At 36.1% G+C, this 24,308-nt stretch overlaps 11 protein-coding genes across 11 annotated transcripts; 6 read left to right on the forward strand and 5 right to left on the reverse strand. All coding sequences in view use genetic code 12, as the record gives it.

Annotated features, from left to right (window-relative positions):
* Positions 1-645: 645 nt before the first annotated feature.
* On the reverse strand, positions 646-2,505 carry SPAPADRAFT_61561 (mitochondrial 54S ribosomal protein mL57; the record flags this gene model as incomplete). The annotated part of the gene is made up of 1 exon (XM_007375710.1): positions 646-2,505. The coding sequence occupies one exon, from the start codon at positions 2,426-2,428 to the stop codon at positions 1,742-1,744; it is 687 nt and encodes a 228-aa protein (XP_007375772.1).
* A 173-nt stretch (positions 2,506-2,678) lies between these two features.
* On the forward strand, positions 2,679-4,319 carry CHR1 (RNA-dependent ATPase; the record flags this gene model as incomplete). Its single annotated transcript, XM_007375711.1, has 1 exon — positions 2,679-4,319. One exon carries the CDS (start codon positions 2,679-2,681, stop codon positions 4,317-4,319), a length of 1,641 nt encoding a protein of 546 aa, XP_007375773.1.
* A 170-nt stretch (positions 4,320-4,489) lies between these two features.
* ATP20 (F1F0 ATP synthase subunit g) lies at positions 4,490-4,870 on the reverse strand (the record flags this gene model as incomplete). Its single annotated transcript, XM_007375712.1, has 1 exon — positions 4,490-4,870. The coding sequence occupies one exon, from the start codon at positions 4,868-4,870 to the stop codon at positions 4,490-4,492; it is 381 nt and encodes a 126-aa protein (XP_007375774.1).
* A 150-nt stretch (positions 4,871-5,020) lies between these two features.
* SPAPADRAFT_61562 (uncharacterized protein) lies at positions 5,021-6,565 on the reverse strand (the record flags this gene model as incomplete). Its single annotated transcript, XM_007375713.1, has 1 exon — positions 5,021-6,565. The coding sequence occupies one exon, from the start codon at positions 6,357-6,359 to the stop codon at positions 5,043-5,045; it is 1,317 nt and encodes a 438-aa protein (XP_007375775.1).
* Positions 6,566-6,675: 110 nt separating this feature from the next.
* Positions 6,676-8,601, forward strand: SPAPADRAFT_61563 (Elongator subunit; the record flags this gene model as incomplete). The annotated part of the gene is made up of 1 exon (XM_007375714.1): positions 6,676-8,601. The coding sequence occupies one exon, from the start codon at positions 6,776-6,778 to the stop codon at positions 8,084-8,086; it is 1,311 nt and encodes a 436-aa protein (XP_007375776.1).
* Positions 8,602-9,793: 1,192 nt separating this feature from the next.
* Positions 9,794-12,406, forward strand: CDC54 (MCM DNA helicase complex subunit; the record flags this gene model as incomplete). The annotated part of the gene is made up of 1 exon (XM_007375715.1): positions 9,794-12,406. One exon carries the CDS (start codon positions 9,794-9,796, stop codon positions 12,404-12,406), a length of 2,613 nt encoding a protein of 870 aa, XP_007375777.1.
* A 32-nt stretch (positions 12,407-12,438) lies between these two features.
* On the reverse strand, positions 12,439-12,918 carry SPAPADRAFT_138015 (uncharacterized protein; the record flags this gene model as incomplete). The annotated part of the gene is made up of 1 exon (XM_007375716.1): positions 12,439-12,918. One exon carries the CDS (start codon positions 12,916-12,918, stop codon positions 12,439-12,441), a length of 480 nt encoding a protein of 159 aa, XP_007375778.1.
* A 176-nt stretch (positions 12,919-13,094) lies between these two features.
* Positions 13,095-16,042, reverse strand: GSG1 (Gsg1p; the record flags this gene model as incomplete). Its single annotated transcript, XM_007375717.1, has 1 exon — positions 13,095-16,042. The coding sequence occupies one exon, from the start codon at positions 15,630-15,632 to the stop codon at positions 14,340-14,342; it is 1,293 nt and encodes a 430-aa protein (XP_007375779.1).
* SPAPADRAFT_138847 (uncharacterized protein) lies at positions 13,137-14,204 on the forward strand (the record flags this gene model as incomplete). Its single annotated transcript, XM_007375718.1, has 1 exon — positions 13,137-14,204. The coding sequence occupies one exon, from the start codon at positions 13,137-13,139 to the stop codon at positions 14,202-14,204; it is 1,068 nt and encodes a 355-aa protein (XP_007375780.1).
* Positions 16,043-17,998: 1,956 nt separating the features above from the next.
* On the forward strand, positions 17,999-21,312 carry RAX2 (Rax2p; the record flags this gene model as incomplete). The annotated part of the gene is made up of 2 exons (XM_007375719.1): positions 17,999-18,023; positions 18,170-21,312. The coding sequence occupies 2 exons, from the start codon at positions 17,999-18,001 to the stop codon at positions 21,310-21,312; spliced, it is 3,168 nt and encodes a 1,055-aa protein (XP_007375781.1).
* Positions 21,313-21,599: 287 nt separating this feature from the next.
* On the forward strand, positions 21,600-23,066 carry SPAPADRAFT_51056 (uncharacterized protein; the record flags this gene model as incomplete). The annotated part of the gene is made up of 6 exons (XM_007375720.1): positions 21,600-21,980; positions 22,164-22,406; positions 22,444-22,528; positions 22,704-22,828; positions 22,901-22,945; positions 23,061-23,066. 6 exons carry the CDS (start codon positions 21,600-21,602, stop codon positions 23,064-23,066), a joined length of 885 nt encoding a protein of 294 aa, XP_007375782.1.
* Positions 23,067-24,308: the final 1,242 nt, after the last annotated feature.

A 24,308-nucleotide genomic window follows, 5' to 3' on the forward strand; every position in this document is an offset into this window, starting at 1 on the left:
GACACGTGCTGACGGAGATATATTGACTGATTTTCTGGAACTTTCCCTTTTTGTTGTTGGCGATTGTAAATATGGGCGGGTGATTTATGTTGCCAGATTCTGTTTGATCTGTAGGAGAGAAAAAAAAAAAGAGAATCCTCCAACCGTAACGTAATTTTATTTTTTTGAATTTCATTTTTTTTTTTTACATACAGCGCGTATTTTTTTTTTTGGAACAAATTAGGTTTTAATTCTTTTTTTTATTCTTTGTCAATTCAACTGGGTTGTATGAAATATAGGAGAAAACTTGCTTGCATTTTAATGTGACCTGCGCGGGATAACCTCATGTCAGATTCAACTTAGAAATGATGCATGGTGTATAGTATAATTGTTTATGTTTACTTCTCAATTCTTTCCCTTTTCTTGACATTTGTTTACGTTGCAACTGTTTAAGAAAATTCATATCAAGTGAACGTGAAAAACGCGTGTTGAAATCACATCAAAAAATGCAGGGTTGTGAACCAAGCTTGGCCACCAGAAAGCTAGTAGCCAAAGCGATAGTCGAAATTTAAACATCTTGAACCATGCAGAGCACCGCCATTTTCCAAGAAACAAAAAAAAACCAACTCTTGTTAATACAGTTCTTCCGGGAATGAAAGTTGTTTTAAAGTCGTTTCCACCTTATTTAGGTTGTTGCAGACATTTCTCATAAGTCTGTATAGATATTCACTTCTCTTGTAGTTTGAAAATTTGATCGCTTGTTATTTCCATAGCCTATTTCTCTTGTAAAACTTGGGATTAGGCTGAACAATATAAACTATAAACTATAAACTAGGGATGGGAAAAAATGCAAGCATCTGCACGTTCAAGTGGTTATGTACAAAAGTAAGGCAACAGATGCCGCTATCAGATACACGCAATACATAGAAAGTTATTTTAACAGGTAAATCTAACTAGCAGTCCAAATCAATTTCATTGCACTTCGTTATAACGATTGCTATTCAAAGTCGAGCACAGGTTTATAATTTGATTGCATTCTCGATTTCAACTCATGACGACATTTCGTCTTCTGACAATAGACATCTATCTCGGTTACATATTTTCTTAATATAAATTTATCAAATTGATCTTTAACAAATGATTTTTGTATTGACTGTATTTGGACCGTCTCGTCAACGAAAAATAGCTTGGGTTACGCGTAAGAGTAGTCCTCCCTTTGATTTTGACCCATATTTAATATATAAGACTGCCGGTTCCATCCAAGAGAGGTAATATATAGTTCTGTAGCTCTGTTTGAATTTATTTTGGCCTAAATCCTAATATTGTGTTTAATAAACATTTTCGGGGCCTCTATTTTGTGGCTGATTTTCGCTAAATTTTGGGCAAAATCTGACCAGAATTAATACTGTTGTTCTAAATCTTCACTAGTTACTGTGTTGCTTCCCAGAATTGCTAGCATTCTCGTATCTCCATTTTATACAACAACAGCTTCTTAGTCTAGGAGACTAAAATAACCTAGTCAGGCGTTATGAACAAGGTCATAATTTCAAGATATAGACCCGCACGAGTTTACGAAAGCAAATAGAAAATTGAACAATTTGGTTGCAGAATTTTGTTTTCAACAACTATTCTTCTTTTTATATGATATTATGGTAATATATACAATGTGAGTGTATATACAATATTTTATACACGAAGATGCTAGTTAGTCCTTCTGATGTTTTGCTCTATATACAAGATGAGTCCCTGAATGTCAATCAATCTATTCTGCCTTACCAGATACAAGATCAACGGTGATTTTTTCCAATTGATCAATCAATCTTTCTTGAATAAATAATTCGGCAACTTCCTTACCATGATAGAAATTAACGGCCCCAATTAAAGCATACATCATTTGTGCACTGATTCTTAACTCCCCACTACTTTCAAATCCCAAATTGGCATTTCTGGTGGTCCAAAACATGACTTGATTTAATCCTTGTTGTTTGGCAAACACACCCAAGGTGAATAATCCTCCTAACTCTCTAGAAATTGGGGAACCCAAAACATCCAAATTACGACCGTTTATAGCAAATGAATCCTTGTTAGCTGATTTGGTGACATGCTTCGCCAAATAGAACAGTAAGAGTTTAGATCCCATAGCGGCTAATTTCTCATTATATGGTTTAATCCCGTTTCCAAATGATTTATGGGTAAGGACTTGTAATACAATATCATCAGGTATGGAATACTTGTCTCCCAAGTAAGTTTTGATGTGTTTTATATTGTCGTCGGTTAATTCATATTTCAATCCTTGCAGATTCACCAAGGCTTCTTGAGGATCTCTTTTAAGTCCAGCCACACGAGGACCTTTATGTAAGTAGATGGAACGAGTGGTTGTGAGTGGTGATAACTTTGGGGTTAATTTCACGGTCCTGAAAGTCCCGGTGACTAGTTGTCGTATATACATGATCAACGACTATTTCCTGGTATATTTCTATGCTGTTCTTGTCGCCGAAGTTCCAACTAGTTAACCTGCTAAATCCTGTTGGATTGTCGTTTGATGTAAAAAAATTTTCAGTGCCAAAAAAAAAAATCCAAAAAAAGCAAAATCAATCACGTGATATATTTCGGAGTGGCTAGAAGAAAAAAAATTACTATGAAGATCATCGCTAGAAACGTTTCCATGCACATCATCTATCTGAAGCTAACTAGCAACTATGGACATTTTCAGGATCTTAACTAGAGGTGCTTCACTCAATAAGAAGAAAAATGTCACGACTGACCATACACTTCCTAAAAACACCAAGAATTCCCACGAAAAACACAAGGAAGAAACTTTACATAATCAAGTTGAAAGAGAAACCGACTTCTTCCATACTAGAAAACACAGTAAACCAGAAGAAGAGAACAAACAAGAAACAACAGAAGAAAAGGAAGATGAAGATGAAACTCCGCTTTTAGAAATAAATTCCGAAGAAGACGCTCAAAAGTTTAGAAAACTGCATAAATCAAAAGTCACTGGTGATGACATCCCATTACCAATTGGTTCCTTTCAAGATATGATTGGTAGATTCAACATCGACAAGAAGCTTTTAACCAACCTACTAGCTGCTGAATTTGTGGAACCTACTGCCATCCAGTGTGAATCTATTGCTATAAGCTTATCCAATCGTGACTTAATCGCATGTGCTCCTACCGGGTCAGGTAAAACATTAGCATTTTTAATCCCATTAATTCAAAAGATCATTACTGAGCCAGTAGGAAAGAACCATGGAATTAGAGGTTTAATTATATCTCCAACCAATGAATTAGCTCATCAAATCTTCAATCAATTAGAAGCAATAACTAAAGGATACAGTAAACGATTAAACTGTGCAATCTTATCCAAGCAATTAGCCAACAAATTGAATAATAAAATCATCAATCTGAGCAAATACGATATCATAGTGACCACTCCATTACGTTTGATTGATATTGTTCATAATCAAGCAATTGACCTTTCTAAAGTATCCAATTTAATCATCGATGAAGCCGATAAATTATTCGACCATGGATTCGCCGAACAAACCGATGAGATTTTGACCCATTGTACTTTCCCCCACATTCAAAAATCCATGTTTTCGGCAACCATTCCTTCTGGTGTTGAAGAAATGGCCCACTCCATCATGAAGGACCCTATAAGAGTAATTATTGGCCATAAGGAAGCTGCTAATGTTACTATTGATCAGAAATTAGTATTTACTGGTAACGAGCAAGGGAAATTGTTGGCCATTAGACAAATGATCCAACAAGGGCAATTCAAGCCGCCAATTATAATCTTTTTACAATCGATTACCAGAGCTAAAGCATTGTTTCATGAGTTATTATACGATAGGTTGAATGTAGATGTCATTCATGCAGAAAGAACTCCTAAGCAAAGAGAAGAGGTCATTAATAGATTCAAGAGCGGTGATATTTGGGTATTGATTACCACCGATGTTCTTGCCCGAGGTGTTGATTTCAAAGGTGTGAATATGGTTATTAACTACGATGTTCCTCAAACTGCACAAGCCTATGTTCATAGAATTGGGAGAACTGGTAGAGGTGGTAAGACGGGTACCGCAGTTACCTTTTTCACCAAAGAAGATGATCAATTAGTTAAACCGATTATTAATGTTATGAAACAATCTGGATGTGAACTGGGATACAGTGAATGGATGGAAGATATGGGTAAGTTATCTAAGAAGGATAAACAGAAACTCAAGACCCACGAAGTCACTAGAAAACAAATTAGTACTGTTCCTAAAGTGATGAAACAAAAGAGGAAACAAAGACAACAAATGATAGAAGCTTCCAAAAAAGAGAAAGCAAGATACTGACAGCAAATAATTTATTGTAAAAACTGCTCGATGAATATGTATTTAAAGAAATAAATAAACACTCTTTAGATCCCCAAAAATTGAACTAGTAGTGTAAAGTAAAATGATAAAGCATTTCTATATGTATGTTTATGATATTGTACAAACTAAGATTTCACTCCCTTCTTTGCTTAATGGTGGTGTTCTTCTTCACCAAAGTGTGGGTAACCAACTAATTGTCTTCTACCAATGATTTCACCGACGGAGAAGAAAGCTAATAATTGAATACCGTAAACACCGGCCTTGACGGCACATTGTGGACCTGGTTGGAAGTTGAAAACCTTATTGGCAATAGCTTCTCTTTGAGATGAGCTCTTGATGGTCTTGAAGATGTTAGCGTAGAAGTTTTGGAATTCTTGGACTGATGGTGGAGCTAAACCTTCCTTTTTGTAAACAGCCTTGGCTAATTCACCACCGACTTTACCCCAGTAAACAGCACAATTAGTGAGTTGGGTAGACTTTTGGATAGCACAGTTGACGAAACCAGTGACCTTAGAGACAATAGCAGACATAGTGGATTAGTGATTTATATGTGTAGGTGTTTGTACGAATATCAATGAGTTTTTTTCAACTAATAATTTTTCCTCCATTTTTTCAGCCAAAATTTTTTCAACCAATAAGAAGTGCAATTACAAAGTCGACTTCCTAATTCGGAAGTATCAGAAAACAAACTATATTTATTGATTATATTTGTATACCAAATCTATCTGGCCAAATTACTGGGGCCACTAAACTCCATCCATACAACACAAAACATACCCAAGCGCTTACAATCTTAACCCAACTTGCAAAATAAGTTCTACCAACAGGCACGAAATCACCAAGATCATCTTGTTTAACATTTATGGTCAACAAGGTAGCAACATATTGTGTTGCTAAAAAGAAGATTATGTGGAATAACGAATAGTTGTATTGGACTGATTGACGTTCTTCATCAGGAGTAGCTCCTTCTTCATCGTCATTATACAAGTCCATTTGAGTTAATGCACTTTCTGGTAAACTTCCTTCGTCTACTGCTTGCTTTATAGCTTGGTATCTCATTTCATTTCTAGCAGCTGGTTGGGTTGTAGTAGTTGAAGCACCCACTAAAAATTCTTGATTGGAGTCTGAACTGAATGCCGAGTTTGCAGCTGCTCTTGTTGTGGTGTAAGCAATTGCGATAAAGGTAAACATGGCACCTAATACCACACTTGCAGTTCTTGTACCCTTTGATCTAACCAATGGATTGCAGTATTTGTCGTCTGGTTCAGAAGCAACTGCGCTCATGACGAGATAAGTACAATAAAATACAACCATGGACGATTGGGCTAAACCAGCATGAGGATTATATTCTTGAATTGTGGTATTGATCGACATTGCTGAGATAATTATTGAAAATATCAAGTTTAAAGTAATGGCTGTCTTGTTCATGGAGCATCCACTGCCAGCAAAGAACCAATACATAATCACAGTTAATACTATACTGGAAATGTACATGGTCAATGTACCACCAATCAATAACTTCTTCCAAAACCCTGCGTCCCCTTCACCAGTCAATTCCTCCAATTCAATCTTCTCTAAACATTTCTCAGCCCATGCATGAGCAAAATCTACCAACAATATAAGACCGATCCCCAAGAAAATAGTCGAGAATATAATGGCTATATTATTACCATAAAACACAAAGAAGTTGTCTGGAATAAGCACGAAATTGACAAATATCAAACATATCCACGCAAATATCTTCATTTTCCAACACCCATTCTGGATCATGGCACGAGGATTAGCCGTTGATTGAACATTAAGTAACAATGCGGCTAATACAAGATGTAACACCCCAAGAGCGAAATTGATTCGGTACACCGAGGTGAAACTTATACATTGATTCCCATCTGGACCACATCTATTATTGATATATCCAAACGTTGCCTTTTCAAGTTTATGGATTATAAATGGTGATAGGGCGATCCATGATAGTAATGAATTAACTAATAGGATAAATGCATATGTTATTCTGGTCATTATGGAAGATTTGAAAGTTCCTCCTATTGAAGTACATAATGCCGAACAGGCTGCTGCTCCACAGCAGGAAGCGAGTGCATTGATCGGCATCAATGGTAAAGATATTGCTGCACCCATTATATAGCTGAAGTAATTGGTGTATGTCTGATTCTGTTTCGTGTTTTTCTGGAGTGGTAGTTACTAGATTAAAGTGTCATGAATTTTTTCTGGTGTTTACTCTGGTTGACTCTCCCACTCTCACTCCTTTTGTTTCCTTAGTTTGTTAACGCCACTGTTTGTTCGCACTGGTACTTCCGTCTCATCGTAGATGCTACAAAAAAAGTGAAGATCTGGTTCATCCTGTTTTATACTGATTGAACTCCTTTTTGCAAGACTTTGTCCCATCCTCACTCCTATTGTTAGACAATAGATACACAATGTCATTTAGAAAGAGAGGTGAAATCATTGGAGGAAACCCGAATAGAGTTCCAGGAGCAACTTCCAATGCCATCCCGGGAAGAACTCCAGTGCCTGTTATCCCAGGAAGAGAAAATCCATTGATGGGAAGATCTGCAGGTATAACTCCAACCAGACTGCCAATAACAAGAGCATCACCAGCTACTCAAGATACCACTAACTTGATCATGAAAAACCCTGGTGTTAGGCCATCAGTTATCACATCTCAACCAACCATATCTACCGGTACTGCTGATCTTGATAAGATTTTATTACACCAAGGATTACCAATTGGTCATTCATTGTTAGTTGAAGAATCAGGAACTACTGATTTTGCTTCTGTCTTGATTAGAGCTTTTGCATCACAAGGTATCATGCATAATCGAATAACTAACGATGTCAATTGCCATGTAATTGTTGTTGGATTATCTCCCCAATGGTCTAGTGATCTTCCAGGATTATACAAGGGTTCTTCAAGAGAGCAAAAAAAGGCTAGGATTAAAGAACAGGAATCAAAAGTTAGTGTGACTAATCTTGCCCAAGCATCATCAGGACCAAATGTACGAGCTGCTGCTCCAGATTTGAAAATTGCATGGAGATATGGTTTGAATAAGAAGCCTGAAGAGGAAAGTAATGGCTCTGATAGTACAGCCACATATGAACATTACAACCATCAATTTGATCTTACCCAGAAATTAACCCCTGGTCCAAATGCTCAAGATATATCCTATATCCCAATAGTAAATAATTACGCCCAAATAGTTCAACAAGTTTCAGCCATTGTTAAAAATCAAGTTAAATCTAATCCTGGCAAAATTTTAAGAGTTGTGATACCGGGAATTCTTAATCCTTCAATATATCCACCAGCAACTGCTTCCCCTACGTTTATTTTCCCTTTAGTTCATGCCTTGCGTGGGTTGTTACGTCAATATTCGAGTAATTTGCTGGTTATTGCTTCCTTGGCACTTGATTTATATCCTCGAGATTCCAATGTAACTGGGCTTTTCGAAAATGTATTTGATTCAGTTATTCACCTCCAGCCATTCAATCAAGAAATGAGTCAATTGATAGAAAAAGCATACAAAAATGAACCTAGTAAGATTCAACAAGGATTAGTTAACATTATTAAGGTGCCTGTATTGTCTGAGAAAGGCCTCATGATGATTCATGATGGTGAATATGCGTTCAAGAATGGTAGAAAGAAGTTTGAGATTGAAGAATGGGGGATCCCTGTTGAAGATGATGGCAAGGATGAAAAAGATGCCCAAACTACAAAGAATATTGACTTTTAAATCAGTGTGTATTAAACCTTTTTAAGTGTCTCATCTATAGATTTTCCTAATTGTTCAACCTGTTCTACTACTTCGGGGTCAGCATTATCCAATTTTGCGTAAATCTTTTCTTGTAATTTGTGAATGTCAAATAATCTTTCATTCATTTGTAATAGCATTGATTCAATATTGTCTAATTTTTGCCAAAACACCTCCTTGCTTTCTTTCAAGGGACTGGCAGATCGAGTGTCTACTTCAAGCACTTTTTCATTAAAATGAACACGTTTGGAGTATTCTGCAACTGCTGGTTCTCGAGCCCGTTTCTTGCTGCCCTCTTGGTGCAGCTTGCGTTGTTGTTCCATCTCTGATATCTGCTGACGACGTTCAGGTGAACCACTGTTTCTTATTGGTGAACCATTCGTTCTAGTTGGTGAGGAAGTGTTAATGAGCGATCGACGTGTTGGTGATCTGTTTGGGTCTAGGTTGGGTATGGTTGTTCGATTCATGTGGCTCAGTTGTAAACATGGAGAAAATGTAAACAATATAAAAGGGAGAGAGAAGGAAAAAAAAAAAGTGGGTTGTAAATTTTTTGGCTGTAAAACTTTAGCTTTAAGGGATATTTGTAATGTGAGTATTAGTTCATTAGCATCCTGGCATTTTGAAAAGATGTGAAGTTATCATTATAATGTTAATCTTATAAAATATTCTTTTCTGCAGTAATTGCATGATTTCAACATGTCAATCGACCAGATGGTAGAATTACCTTCTCATCTGAATATACTCATTTTCAATAAGAGATGAAGAATTCTAGATGAGTTGAAAATAGCAGCACGAATCAGTTTCAATATAAGAAAAAAATTTAGTAGAAACTACAAATGTATCTTGTAATGCTGTTGATGATTGTTTCCATTTGTTTGGTAATCTAATATTGTTTATATCGAACAAATGAAATGTTACTCGAATGGCACTAACAATCTATTCAAGATAAAGGGATTCGTGTAAGGGACTACCAATGCATTTACAGAATGATAACCAAACAATAGAGTCACATCGGACCAAGCTGTAGTTGTTTTTGGTTCTTGTTACAATATGTAGCTGTAGTGAGGTCATTGACGCAATGACACATACGCACATTCTCTCTTTCTTTCTAGATTTAATAATTCAAAGTATCTGATTTGCATGGGAATTCTCGTAAATACCAAGAAACTCAAAGTTGGTGTTATTGTATTTTATTAACCATTTTTTGCAACATGCATGAGAACTGATCAAAACCCATCTCCATTTGTGGTGATCACCTTGCATATCAAAAAAGATTATTTAGTACTATCAGCGTGAAGAACTAAATATCTTTCTTGATGCCAACGTTAATGAATCAGAATTTGTTACTGTCCAGAGACTTCCATGTGGCAGACAGGATAGATAATCGCTGGTTGCAAGAGATAAAATAAAAACCATAGGTTATGCTGAACATTTCAATAAGACTCAAACTATGTGAAAGAAAGAAAGAATACTTCAAATATAAGTCTGTTTGTGTTTTGTGTTGAATTTATAACAATGTTCTCGTTCGGTATACAAATTGACCAATTAATCCCAATTAGGAAATCTAATGGTAATTAAAAAAAAACGACGCGTCGATATTTTTTTTTCATAATTTAAATAACCCACAACTTCAAAACTTCAACAACCGTTCTTCTTTCTCTGGTTACTTATTCTTTTAAACACTAGAAAATGTCATCTTCGCCACCACGTCAATCAAGTGCTCCATCAGGCGTTCCAGCTACAGGTGCTACAGGTAACACCCCATCCGAATCAATTTCTCAATCACAACAGCCGATAGTTCCTTCGTCACCATTATTCTTTGCTAGTTCAAACCCACCTTCTGATGCACAACCACATCCCTCCTCACAAGTCCGTTATTCTCAAGTGCATGACATTTCTTCGCCTTTGCACTATACTTCATCCGTTCACGGTTCCGACATTGGCAGTAGTCAACATGTTGCCAGAACTCGTTTAAGAAGTGATATTGTTGATGTTTCTTCACCTAGACTATTCAGTGGTACTAGCTCCGATCAGGTTGACCCTGAGGAGCCAGTAAGAGTTATTTGGGGTACAAATGTGTCCATTCAAGAATGCTCCAATGTTTTCCGCGATTTCTTGTTGAATTTTAAAATGAGATATAGAAAATTGTTGGACGAGCGTGATGTTGAACCTGAAGATAGCGAATTGTACTATGTGCAACAATTGAATGAAATTAGACGTGCTGGTGTGACCAATATGAATTTGGACGCACGTAACTTGTTAAGTTTCAACAATAATACCAAGAAACTTTACTACCAATTGATAAATTATCCGCAAGAAATTATTCCAATTATGGATCACACTTTAAAAGATAGTTTACTCCAATTAGCCAATGATGCTAATGAAGACCTTGATGAAATTGAAGGAAAAGTGTATACCATCCGTCCATACAATGTTAACCTTGTTCCAAGAGGTATTCGTGAATTAAACCCTAACGATATTGATAAATTGGTAAGTATAAAGGGTTTAACTATCAGATCTACATCAATTATCCCCGATATGAAAATTGCCTTTTTCAAATGTAATGCCTGTGGTCATACTTTGGGGGTTGAAATTGACAGAGGGGTTATTTCTGAGCCTACTAAATGTCCTCGTGAAATTTGTGGCCAAACCAACTCTATGGTGTTGATTCACAACCGTAGTTCCTTTGCTGATAAGCAAGTTATAAAGTTGCAAGAAACCCCTGATTTGGTTCCAGATGGACAAACTCCACATTCTATCAACTTGTGTGTTTATGATGATTTAGTTGATGGATGTAGAGCTGGTGACCGTATTGAGGTTTGTGGTATTTTCAGATCAATCCCAGTAAGAGTCAATTCTAGACAAAGAGCTTTGAAGAGCTTGTACAAGACATATCTTGATGTTGTCCATATTAAGAAAGTCGACACCAAGAGATTAGGTGCTGATATTTCTACATTACAACATGAAATCGAACAACAAGAAGAAGTTGAACAAGTGAGACAAATCTCTGCCCATGAAGTTGAACAAATCAAAGAAATTAGTCAACGTGATGATTTATATGAAGTTTTGGCGAGATCTTTAGCTCCTTCCATTTATGAAATGGATGACGTGAAGAAGGGGATTTTGCTTCAATTATTTGGGGGTACCAATAAGACCTTCAAAAAGGGTGGACGTTACAGAGGTGATATTAATATTTTGCTTTGTGGTGATCCATCTACTTCTAAATCTCAATTATTACAATATGTGCACAAGATCGCTCCTCGTGGGGTTTACACCTCGGGTAAAGGTTCTTCTGCCGTAGGTTTAACTGCTTATATTACTAGAGATGTGGATACCAAGCAATTAGTGTTGGAATCTGGTGCTTTAGTCTTATCTGATGGTGGTGTTTGTTGTATCGATGAATTTGACAAGATGAGTGATTCTACCAGATCTGTGCTTCATGAGGTCATGGAACAACAAACTATTTCCATTGCCAAGGCAGGTATCATCACTACTTTGAACGCCAGAACCAGTATTTTAGCCTCAGCTAACCCTATAAATTCTAGATACGACCCTAACCTACCAGTTACTGGTAATATTGATTTACCACCCCCATTATTATCAAGATTTGATTTAATTTATTTGATTTTAGATAAAGTGGATGAAGGTATTGATCGTCAATTAGCTAAGCATTTAACCAGCATGTACTTGGAAGATAGACCTGAAACTGTCAATGAAGGATACGTCTTACCAATTGAGTTATTGAGTGGATATATCCAATATGCTAAAGAAAACTATAATCCTACATTGACTGTGGAAGCTAAATCTGAATTGGTCAGAAGTTATGTTGAAATGAGAAAACAAGGGGAAGATGTAAGAACCAATGAAAAGAGAATAACAGCCACTACTCGTCAATTGGAAAGTATGATCAGATTAAGTGAAGCCCATGCTAAGATGAGGTTAAGTCACCATGTCGAACTTATTGATGTCAAGGAATCAGTTAGACTAATAAAGAGTGCCATTAAGGAATATGCTACTGATCCAATTACTGGTAGAATTGATATGGATATGGTTCAAACTGGTACTACTTTTGCCCAAAGAAGAATCCAACAAGATTTGATGAATGAAATCTTGCATATTGTTGAGGACCATAATAATTTAATTAGATTCAGTGAATTGATTTTGAAATTGAATGAACAAAGCTCTACGAGAATTGAAAACCAAGAGGTTGTTGATGCGGTGAAGAGATTGGTTCAAGGTGGGAAGGTTATTGAAACTGGTGATGGTCATAGAAGAACCATTAGAAAGATTGCTATTGTGTAAGTAGTGTGTATTATTAGTTTTATGTACAAGTATTATAAGAATTTGTTTGTATTCTTCTTTGGTTTACCTTCGGGTTGCTGTTGCTCTTGTTCTGGTGCCTGCTGTTGCACTGGCTCTTGCTCTGCTTCTTCTTGCAACTCCTTGAACATATCTTCCAACTGCTCGTCAAGTTCAATATCAACCACTGACTTGTACTTGTGCTTAGTCAATAAATTAGCCATTTTCAACTCTTTGGCTAAATCGATAGGTTGATTAGCATTTAATTTGTCAATTATATCATTTAACAATTCAAATTTGGAGTTGTACGAGTTGTTCAACCCTTCCAACTCCTTTCTTGTTTTAGTCACATCGACAACAATAGAGCAGAATACAAGGGTAAGCACTATTGATTTGAATGTTGGTGTACGAAACATATCTATTGCCCTCGGTTTGGCACGGATGTAACGAGATGCAGTAGTTGATTGGTATCTACATGCATTCCCTGTCGTTCTTTGTCTGACTAATCTAAACATTTTGTCAAACTGGTTCCCTTTGTCTATTATCCTTTGTTCAAGCAAACTTTTTTTTTTTTTGTACGTTGTAATTATGATTTGGTCAACACAATATATTTACAACCAACTGGTTTGTTTCTCCTCTTGATAAAACGTTTTTTCGTGGCAGTACATTTTTCATAAATCAACAACTTTACAACCACTCAAGAATCACCAGAGAAGAACTCGCTTCACATACAATGGCAGTTCCCAAAGTCACAAGTATCCTATTGGTGATACTAATAACATTAACCCTCCTTAATTTCATCTTGAAATATTACACGTATTTTGTATTAATAGTTGCATCTTCCAAGTCCACACCTAACCCCGACACACCAGAACTGACAAGCATACCACATCCTCATGAGTTGTTTGTTCCTTTACTCACATTCATTCCTTCAAAGTCTACAGTGTTGGCATACCCTTGGGTTCTAGTGACAGCAAGTTTTGTTGAGGAAACGTTCATTGGGTTGTTTGTTAGTATTGTTGGTATGTTTTATTTGGGGAGGTACCTTGAAAACGTATGGTCAAGTCCTGAATTCTTGAAATTTGTCATGTTTAACGTTATTGTGACTAATTCCTTGTTATATTTGTACTATTCCTTCAAGAGCTGGTTTATAGAGTCGGAAGTGCCGGTGGTTTTGAGTAGTATGGGTATAATTATGGGTTTCATTGTGGCAATCAAACAACGTATCCCTAATCACTTCTTCATACTATTCAAGGGGAACTTACGGATCAAAGTAAAGTACATGTCATTCATACTCATCATCCTAAGTCTTGTATTGGCCTTTTTGAATTCAGAATATTACATCACCTACTTAATGTGCTGTTATGGATTTATCATATCATGGTTCTACCTCAGGTTTGTCAAGACAAGTTTAAATGAAGGACAATCGTACTTGATTCCATTCTCAAAGACAAGTCCAATCGAACCAAAGGAAGAGGAAGCAAAACAATCAGACCAATTTGCATTACATACATTCTTCCCATATCCTTTATCAACCATAATTCAACTTGTATCTTCAATTGGGTTCAAATTGGCAATCAAGTATAAGTTGATCTCAGGGAAAGAACATACGTTGAGTTCAGGGTTAGATGAACAGTTTAATAGTAAGCTATTCGCCGTATCTTCATTGAAAGGTGTTAAAGACGTTGGTGTGTTGAACATTTCCAAGGTTTTCCATTGGTTCAGTTCAAGTGGGTCTACGGGGATTAATAATACTATGGATAAACGGAGGAAAATGGCATTGAAAGAAATTGATCATTAATAGACTTTGATAGAATATGCATCAATAGATATTACACAGCTTGATCTAGGAGTAGAATGAAAATTGTAAATTATCTATGTTCTATAAAATCTAACATACCTCCATATATATATATACCGCTTCCACTGTACTAGCTTACCCCTGCAAGATCTCCTTTATCACCAGATCATGGACTTGATATTCTACATTAATATTGTCAATTACAAAAGTTAACTTCAGTTTATCCAAGATACCCAACCATTCTCGTATGCTTAGCAAATACCATAAGCTTGATTTTCTGAATCTGGTTAAGCCAATAACAGAGTTGTTTACTGGTGGTACTAATTTATTTGGATTCACGTCCTCTTCCTCGTCCACTTCGTTTTCTTCTTCAGATTTATCGACAATTGGTGGAATGTAGTAATGCCCAAAACTATATCCCAATCTCTCGTAAAACAATGCTTTGATGATCAGATGTTGTCCCTGAGTTTCATGCTCTATATCATCGACCAACTGTAACAAATACAATTCAATCAAATCAATCCACCAGTAGGACAAGTTATATAGTTTGTTCATGCATAACAACAATTCAATGACAATTATTAAACATTTCCTATTCAAGTGTGTATAATTGAATCGCGATTTATAAGTATATGTCAAATTATCCATAAACGGTTCAATGATATCATGACGAATCTTTCGAAGCGTGTTCTTGTCGGGTCCAGAAATGCTCAGTTGATCAGTTTGTGCAAGTAGTAAACTTACAATGCACATTTCTTGCGTAGATGCCACGTAAATCCAGGCCTTGTCTTGGGAGTAATCTTTCTTGATTAGGTCGTAGATGGTGTATGCATATTTGAAATCATTAATCATTAATGACCAATCAGCTAGTTTTCGTAACACTTGCTGTGACGAGCCTTTATAGTAGTAGTTTTCGTTATAATTGAACGGACTGGCTGTGCTTGCTGTGGATGTGGACGATGCTAATTGTGAATCACTGTTGTTATTGAAGAATCGCTTGGATACCGATATAAATCTATTGGTGATGGATTTCTTGGGTTGTAAATATTGGTCGTCCCATAATCTAATCTTCATTTGAATGTGTGGAATTAAATTCTTCACTATGAATTCATTGAGTTTGTACCGTATGGTTGTATCAACAGTGGTTTCTATTGGTATGACTGTACTATTCAAATTAAGCTTGCTTTTGATTTCATTTTGGAAAGAGATAACGTCATTAGAATCTTCTTGGTAGAGAATAACAACATGAAATAACAAATCATTCATTTGAAAGTATAAGGGGTAATTGTGGTTTCTAAACTTGACAATCATATTTCGTAATTCGTCAATTGAATCTTGCATACTGATGACGAAAACCTGACTTATTGGATGGTTAAACGTTTCAAATGGAAGTAGCAAATCGTCATTACCAACCATATGCCCAAACATATCGCGGTATAACTCTTCAGTTACCCCTGTGTCTTTGCAGCTCTCGTATAGCTTCTTTTCAACTTCACTTAATCCGGCGACACCACCGCCACTAAGCACACTTTCCAAATCTATAAATCTAATGGGAAACGACGAATAGTTCCGGGTGATTAATTGATTGTTAACTATGCGAAACTGTTGGTTAGGAATTTCATACTTGAAATTATCTCCATATAAATTAAACAAATCAAGTATGCTAGTGCTATATTGTTGTTGTATTAACTCCGTGGCAAAACTGGTTGATTCGAGGGAAATCACGGGCGAAAATCGATGGTTTGTTAGGGTTGTCCGGGTATCAAAGGGGCTTATCCCTATTGGCGGTGTCATTGCCTTGATCGACATGCCGTAGGGTAGTTCTGGGTGGTTTGGCTGCAGGTTTGGTGTTGTCTAAAGTTTGGCTGACGAAGTAGATTTTTTGGTGTGGGTGGATAGTGCGGGTAACCTGTAAATGCGAATTATTACATGTTAAGTATACAACCTGTAAACACAACCCAGAAACCAAGAGTTTCCTTGAGGGAGTAACAAGGGATGTAATTACAAAATAAGCGTGCGCAATGTCCGGGGCTGTTCAAGGATTCACATCAGCCTTAGACTTTCCTTGGTTTAAATGTGCAAAAGCTGTTCCATACAGAAATGTACTAATTAATACTCAAAGAAGCTTTTTTTGGCGTGCTATAACAGAAACACTGGAGTGGGTAATCAGGCTTGACGGGGCTTTACCTTTCCTCTGCTGTTCCATTCAATCGACTAACCCATGCAATGAAAGGTTTACAGCATTGGTGGAACCCAAGTGAATGCTCTTTTTTTTGGTTTCTAGAAGCATAGTTTGGTTCTAACATTCCCGGGTAAAACAACGTTGATGAAATTGCTATAAATCAGAAATTTCAGGCGGTTAGTCTCTAGTTTGACATATCTAAGTCAAACTAGCGTATCATGTGTCAATTTTATCTAGAATTTAGTAGCTCTTGGGCTATGTTAAGCTCTTGGGTTGGTTAAGAGCCAATTTTGTGTTTCTTACATAGGTAAACTTCTTGTCGGACCAAGAATACTAACCGTGTTGCGTGCTTTAGAATGCACCATTATGAAATCCAAGTTAGTCTCTACGCTATATGAGATGGTCTTGTTGATTGCCCATTTGATATGTGCCTGTGCTACATTGAAAGTTGAGAAATGACTTGGGATCGATCGTCATGCCAAAATGCGCGTTCCCGCCTTTATCTGCATGCCAAAGTAATGTTATTCGCAACTTGGTTTGTTGTGATTACTTGATCCTACGATTTCGTTAGCACTTGAGCACAGGATCTAACATAATCTTATTAGGTGCCTGCCTATTCTGTTTGTTTTGGTTACCGATTGGGGAATAGCTGATGTTATAGTTTCTTTGTTTTTTTTGCAGTAATAGTCCCTTTTGCAGCCACAGTAGTTACATCATGCTTGCCTTAAGAACATGGCAATCCCATCATATCTCCAGATTATCCAAGCTGTGACAGGTTAGTTTCATCTTATATCTTCTACCTGGTTACTTTTGTGCTATAAACTCAGCCTGACATTCCCCTCCCCTTCCTCCCCCTTCCTCCTCCTTTTCGGTTAACCGCCTCTCGCTTAGATCAAAAGCTTAAGCTCTAAAAATTTTTTTTTCGTCTTTCTTTTTTTTTCTTTTGTTTTCGTTTTTCGTTTTTCTCTAACTTGCCAGATTCGTCAAACAATCAACAACACCAATTTTTTTTTTTTTACAACAGTTTTACAACCCACTTTCTTTACTACCTACTACCGGCAACTTCTTAATACTGCCAAGATAAACAAAGGGTCCTATTGGAGTCAGAAATACAGCCACTCCTTGATACCATATCAATAATAAGTTCATCGCCTACGCGTAGCATCATCACCGCCCTGCATACACACCACCACACATCTAATGATTGTGCGATCTGCATACGTATCCTTCCTATGGCTTTGCTCCATAGTGATAGCACAGGAACTATTTACCCCTGTTGATCTCCCACAGTTGAAATATAACCAGTTCGGCGACAGAATAGGGCTATTTGGCGACTTTGACCAATTATCCTTCTACACATTTGTAAATGCATCAGCAAATCTAATACAGAATAATCATAGTCACACGTCGTCGTTGTTTGTACACGATATTCCTAATAACTTCCAAAAGAAAATTGCTGATTTAAATGGAGCAGTTGATCAGCTTATCCCGATATCGTCATCATCGGTAGTGATATCGGGAAATTTCTCCAAAATTAACAATCACACCATAAGTAAAACTCCCATCATATATAATATTGACAGCGGAGATATTGTGGAAATATTGAATAAAGATGTTGACGGAAATGTCAACACAGTGTATGTCGACGCCAATTTGATTTACCTTGGTGGTGATTTTGAATTCAATCACACTTATTCAAGTGCAATCTACGATATAACCAACAAACAACTAGCCATAACGCCATTCAAAGGATTTGGAAAGAACTCAACCATCACTTCGATAGATAAAATACCTGGTGACCACAACAACGGGTCTATTATATTTGCAGGACAGTTTAACAAGTTAGGAATATCTTTAAACACAAGTAATACCACAGGATTAATCCAAGCGGAACAAATTGTCTCCCTCAAACATGCATCCTTCACCAATGTAAATGCCCAAACTCAAGATGGATCCGTTTTAATATGCCCTTTGACCAATGTCTGGAATGTAGTTCCTGATCAAGGTGCCGAATGGTCTGTTGAATTTCCTCAAGAAATGCAAGGTATAAATCCAACCAAGGCAAGATTGTATATCCCCACCACCGAGAACTCAGTTAAATTATTTAGAATCTATTCATTCCCCGCAAATGGTATTATGAACCTTAGTTATATTGATCCCGAAACAAACGAATTAGCCTTCTGTGATGCTTGGTGTCCATTGACTAGTTTCACCAATTTGAATGAAATTGCAACTTCACAACAACCTACAAGTAACAATGACACATTTGCTGACAATGGTAGTTTCTTCAAGTATATGGATGACTCATTGACAAATACCTTGGGCTATGGTACTAATTTCCAAGAGTTTGCCTTTGTGAATAGTGTACCAATGGATAAATTAACCATTACTGTTCTTGACTGGTATGGCTCCCAAGGTTCATTAGCGGGATTTCAATTATATCTGGACTCGATTATTGTTTATGGAAATGACTTGCTAAATGAAGCAAACTGTGACGGTGCGAGAGTGAGTTCTTCTAGTATAACTTCTGGAACTTTTGAATCCGTCCAGGATCTAACTGCCGGTATTTCCTATGATTACTTGATATCTCAAGACAGAAACGCAACAATTGTATTCACTCCAAACATTACTTATTCAGGAAACTACTCCATTGATATCTATACCCCAGGATGTGTCCAAGATAATTCATGTTCAATAAGAGGAATCGTGAATGCTGTGGTCCATGATGGGAAAGAAGTTGTTTCCAACGAGTTAATTTTCCAGAATAATGAAAACAACAAGTATGACCATTTATACACGGGACACTTCGATAAAGATGATGATGTCACTATTGAAGTATCATTTGGTAGTTTCATTGCAGAAGACCAAGGGCAAGCCCCATGGATGGTTGTTGATAAAATCACTGTTGATTTACTTGGGTTAGACCCAATTACTAAAGAATTTCCCTTAAATGGAATATTTGAATACTCTATTGGTAATTTCACAGATTTGAATGTTAATGTTCTGAAGGCCGTTGGAAATTCAAGTATAAACTCTTTTGGGGCTAGTTTAAACAAAAATGTGCTTATTGACCAAGTGAAGGTCTTTGACAATTCATTATTTGTTTTAGGTAATAACAATTTAACTCAATTGAAAATTGATTCCTATGATACATCTGCGAATGAAACCGTTATATCTTCAATTGACACAATCCCTTTTAATAATTCGATTACAAATATGTTTGATACTGACACTGGGTTAATCTTTGTTGGAAACTTTAGTCTTCTGGGAGATTTGAATAATTTATCAAACAACAAGTCTGCATCTTCGGGTTATAACGTGGCAAAATATGAAGGTAATCAATTGAATACATTTGGAAATAATAAATTTGATAGTACCCTATCAACATTTGCAAATGTCACTATTAGCGGCACCGAATACTATGTCTTCTCGGATGGCAACAACCAATTCTGGAATTGGGATAATACCAATAGTACATGGGTATCACCTAAGTTCAACCTTACTCAATCAGCAAAACTTTCAACTGACCAACAACTCCTTGTGGGTAGCAACTTCAACATTATGAACTTTACCTCGTCTAATCAAGCATATGCATCATCAGCGTTTGGGCGTTTTAATTTCACCACCGATAAATCATCTTCAATCACCAATTCGTTCTATGTCAATTCAACATTAAGTGTAATTGGAGGTACATTCACTGCGGGAAATACAACCAATATTGGGCTTGTTAACAATTCTTATCCAAATACTCCGCTTCAATCATTGGCTGGCCCGGAGCCTTCTTGGGGAGACAGTCAGATTCAATCATTATATGTTGATAATAACCATGATTATTTGTTTATTGGTGTTAATGGACCTGTCCAACTAGAACTGAATAATATTACCGGAATGCTTGTGTACTCATTACAAAATGGAACTTTTGCTCTGGTTCAACCTGCAACTCTTAGTACTTCCAGTACAAAACGAGATGATGATAATATTCAAGTCAATGCAATGGTTATGTATGACAAGGCAAGAAAGTTGTTAGTTGGTGGGAAGTTCGATCAGGCAGGTTCGTTAAATTGTGTCGCCTTATGTGTTTATGATATTGATAATACAAGATGGGTAAATCCAACTTCTGACCAACTGAGTCCAAACGTTGTGGGAGAAATTACCGATATGAAATTTTTCAAGAGTGATCAAGTGTTGATTTCTGGTAAAGATTTGAAATTAGGCGACGCAAATGTTGATTTCTTGATTTACAATTTCGATACCGGTGTGTTTAGCACAAAAGATTCATTGAATTCTGGAAGACCGGTTGAGAAATTTATAATTACCGACACCTCAAATGCAGACTTGAATGGGAGGATGATTACTGTGGGTAAAGATTTCGTGGCTGGATTTGATGGAAGTAAATGGAATACAATTGATTCTGATATTGATTATTCTCAATCTGCTAAATTCACTGATGTCAAGCTCTTAACCGTGGAAAAGTCAACCGATTATAACCAAACTTATTTCAATAATAATCAAATTTTAATTCTTGCAGGAACGTTCTCGCTTAAACAATATGGACCAGTTAATGCAGCATTTTTCAATGGAACTTCATGGATTCCTTATATCTTTACCAGTACCCAAACTAATAAGTTAGGAAACATCCAATCATTGCTTATTCAAGACTCATATCGATTCCAATCGTCACAAGATTTAACGCCTAAGCTTTTATCGAGAGGCAAAGTGGTAGGTATATCATTTGCTGCGGCGGTTGGGTCCACAGTGGTGTTGGCATTATTGTATATTATTCCTTATTTTGTCTTGTTCAAAAAGAAGGAAAGTCATGGGCAGTTTGAACGAGCTGAAGGAATGAGAATACATGAAAAGGATATGTTGGACGCAGTTAACCCTGAAGATTTGTTGCATGAAATTGATGTTCAAAGGCGTATTTAGTTAGATCTTTTTTTTTATATATTTATCGTTCTTCCTCAAAAGTTTAATATTATGGCATGCTATTTTTTTTTTGAATTGGTGTTTCTGCCCGTATATGGGTCTCTGTTCTAGAAGAATCTTCTCTGGCGTTGATTCATCTACTCCTTTTGTAGTCAAGGTAACTGCGAAATAAGTAAACTAGCATTGTTCCTGCACATGGTGCACAGTTGGAATAACTGCTGCAAAAAAACCAAACAAAAAAGCCCAGTTTACAAAAACTATCTGAAAGTTTTATTTCTTCTACAACCATGACTTTAGTTCCAAATTCAAAGGGGTCAGAAGGCAGCTCTGACATAGTTCAAGGTGATTTAGATAAAGAAGATGTTGAGTCGATGTTCCAGAAGTTAGATTATTTAGAACCTTCCCATGATGCAAATCTGATTACCGCTGAAGAAGAAACCATTGTTGAAAATATGGGATCAAATGTAATTGCCAAACTAGACATTCTTGAAAAGGGAACTGTTGAGTATTCTAAGTTGAAGAAAGATATCTTTGTTATTATTTATGAATGTATTCTTGGAACCTATCTTTGGAATGATGTTTGGAAGAAGTCATTTGAACAAGTTTTGGAATGTTGCTGTGCATTCTACGGTTGGCGGTTAGAATCAATCAATCAAGAACACAATACTGTATGTTGGATTTGGATATTTTATACATTTTCAGGTGTTTTGAACAAAGTATCCAATGTTTCTATCATTACTTATAAACGATTTAAACGACACATCCATGAAAATACTGAATTTCTTCTCACAATGCTATATGAGAATGACAATATATTTTTAACTTATCCCGACCTTTTCATTGACTTGCAGAGTTTACCAAAGTTACATGTTTCTCAATTATCTGATATTGTTCTTGAAAGTTACTTTCCAGCAGATGTTTTTTCCTGTTCGGTGACATTATTAACTGGCACAATTGATGTTCATTGGTGGAAATGGATCTATATGAAATTAAACTTTAGAGTGAATGCTAGTCAGTGGTTAAAGATGGAATTAAAAGAAGAGGGTACAAATACATATGATAATTTTGGTTTCTTTAGTGATCATGAATTTAATGTAGGTTTGAATCGGATCTTGATTTTTTCAATAACAGTGCTTTATATGGTCTTTGTTTGTGTGGTTTTTGGTTGTTGATTTAAATATATCGCTTCTTGATAAACAAAATAATAAGGACCTAGGTATGTTTTATAGATAATTTTACATCAAATATATACTCTATTGCCGTTATTATTCTTGCTGGAACTTTGTTATTTCTTCCTGCATATGGAAAATAATAAAGTTGGTTGCAAAATGGATAAAATAATCTGGTTCTTCGAAAGAAAAATATCTTGTACTAAGGTTTCTTTCCTGTAGACATGAATTTCGTCGCAAATTTACACGACGACTCTTTCCAAGTCTATGAAAACTTAGAAGAATATGAAGCTGAATCGTTGTTCAGGAAGTTGGGTTTAGAACCCGCAACTGATGATCACATTGAAGTGAGTAATAATCTTGAACACTCTATTGAAGACATTTCACAAATCAAAACTGAATTTTTCACACATTTGCAGGCCGTGTTACTAGCGAGTACTGACTATGAAGCATTTAAGTGTCACGTAAGTGTCATAGTAATAAACACAATGGTGGATGTTTATCTTTGGGATGATGCTTGGAAGCAGGTGTTTGAACCGGTGTGGGAATGATGTAGTAACTTCTATCACTGTCTGTTAGGTTTAATTAATGAAAAATACACTGTTATCTGTAGGGTTTTGATTTATGTTTCTTTGAGAATAAAGTTTAAAGATGGATTAGATATTACTGTTATCGCTTATTGGAGACTCCAAGAAATATATCCTGAATAATAATGAATCAATTTTTGGAATGATAGAGAGCGCTTGTATAGTTGATATTTATCCTAAGTTATTTCCTGAAATCCAAAGTTTGCCTCAATTTCATCTTTATGATACTCCATGATTAATTCAAATTGTATCAAAAGATTATTTTCCTGGACATTCTTTCTCCAGGCGCTTGAAAGGGTTGACTTGGAAATTAATTTACTCTAATTGTTTGAGGTTACTCTAGATCAAAGTAAAGTTTCTAATCTAGGTGCTTTACTGGAATCAAATTGACCAAAAAGCTAAAGATAGAAACCAAACTATGATAGTATATTAGATAAGAAAAAAACCAGAACTTCTTATATGCTATCCTTGACTCTAATATTTGGTATATTGTTAGCCTGTACAGTGTAATGCATATATTAATCGTTATCTTCTTTCCAAATACAACGTCGGTTATATAGATGACTTTGATGTGTTAATAAGAATAACTTTTTAATGTTCAAATTCAACTCTTCAATATAGAAACACAATGTAGTCAGAACAAGTATGATATGGGAACTATGTTAGTTGAAATGCTACACTAGAAGTAACCTAAGATACCCAGCATTCCTAATTTTTGATACATTATATCAGAACAATAAATTTACAACTTTCTTCCCTCATGTGGTTCTCGTAAATCTTATCTGAAAACTGCAGAAGGCTTCTGATATTGGAGTAACTAGCCAGAGAAAGACGCGCTCTTTCTAGAAACTAGAAATCCAAGAAGTGATGCCACAAAGAATTAGCAACAATCCATTCATTGCTTCATTTGATGAATTAGAACCCGAAAACCTAACCTATTCAACTTTGATATTAGTATGTGAGATTATTGTTTGTTTGGAAACACCTGGATCTTTTCTTGGTTTAATATTACTTAAGTCGGTTCTTGAGCAGATAGTGAACGAGAAAATCAGAGGCTGTAAGTTGGGCACAGCATATATACTTGAGGATGATAAAAATACACATAGTGCTTTCAATTGCTATAATAATGCAAATATGAGAATAGCCCTTGATAGAAGCTTCCATATTTTCAAAGACAATTGGTCTCTGGAAACTTCGAAACTGACTGACTTAGTTCCATCTGTTACTGAGGTTCAAGTTC

Source organism: Spathaspora passalidarum, assembly GCF_000223485.1.
Source record: "Spathaspora passalidarum NRRL Y-27907 unplaced genomic scaffold SPAPAscaffold_4, whole genome shotgun sequence".
Classification (NCBI taxonomy): Eukaryota; Fungi; Ascomycota; class Pichiomycetes; order Serinales; family Debaryomycetaceae; genus Spathaspora; species Spathaspora passalidarum.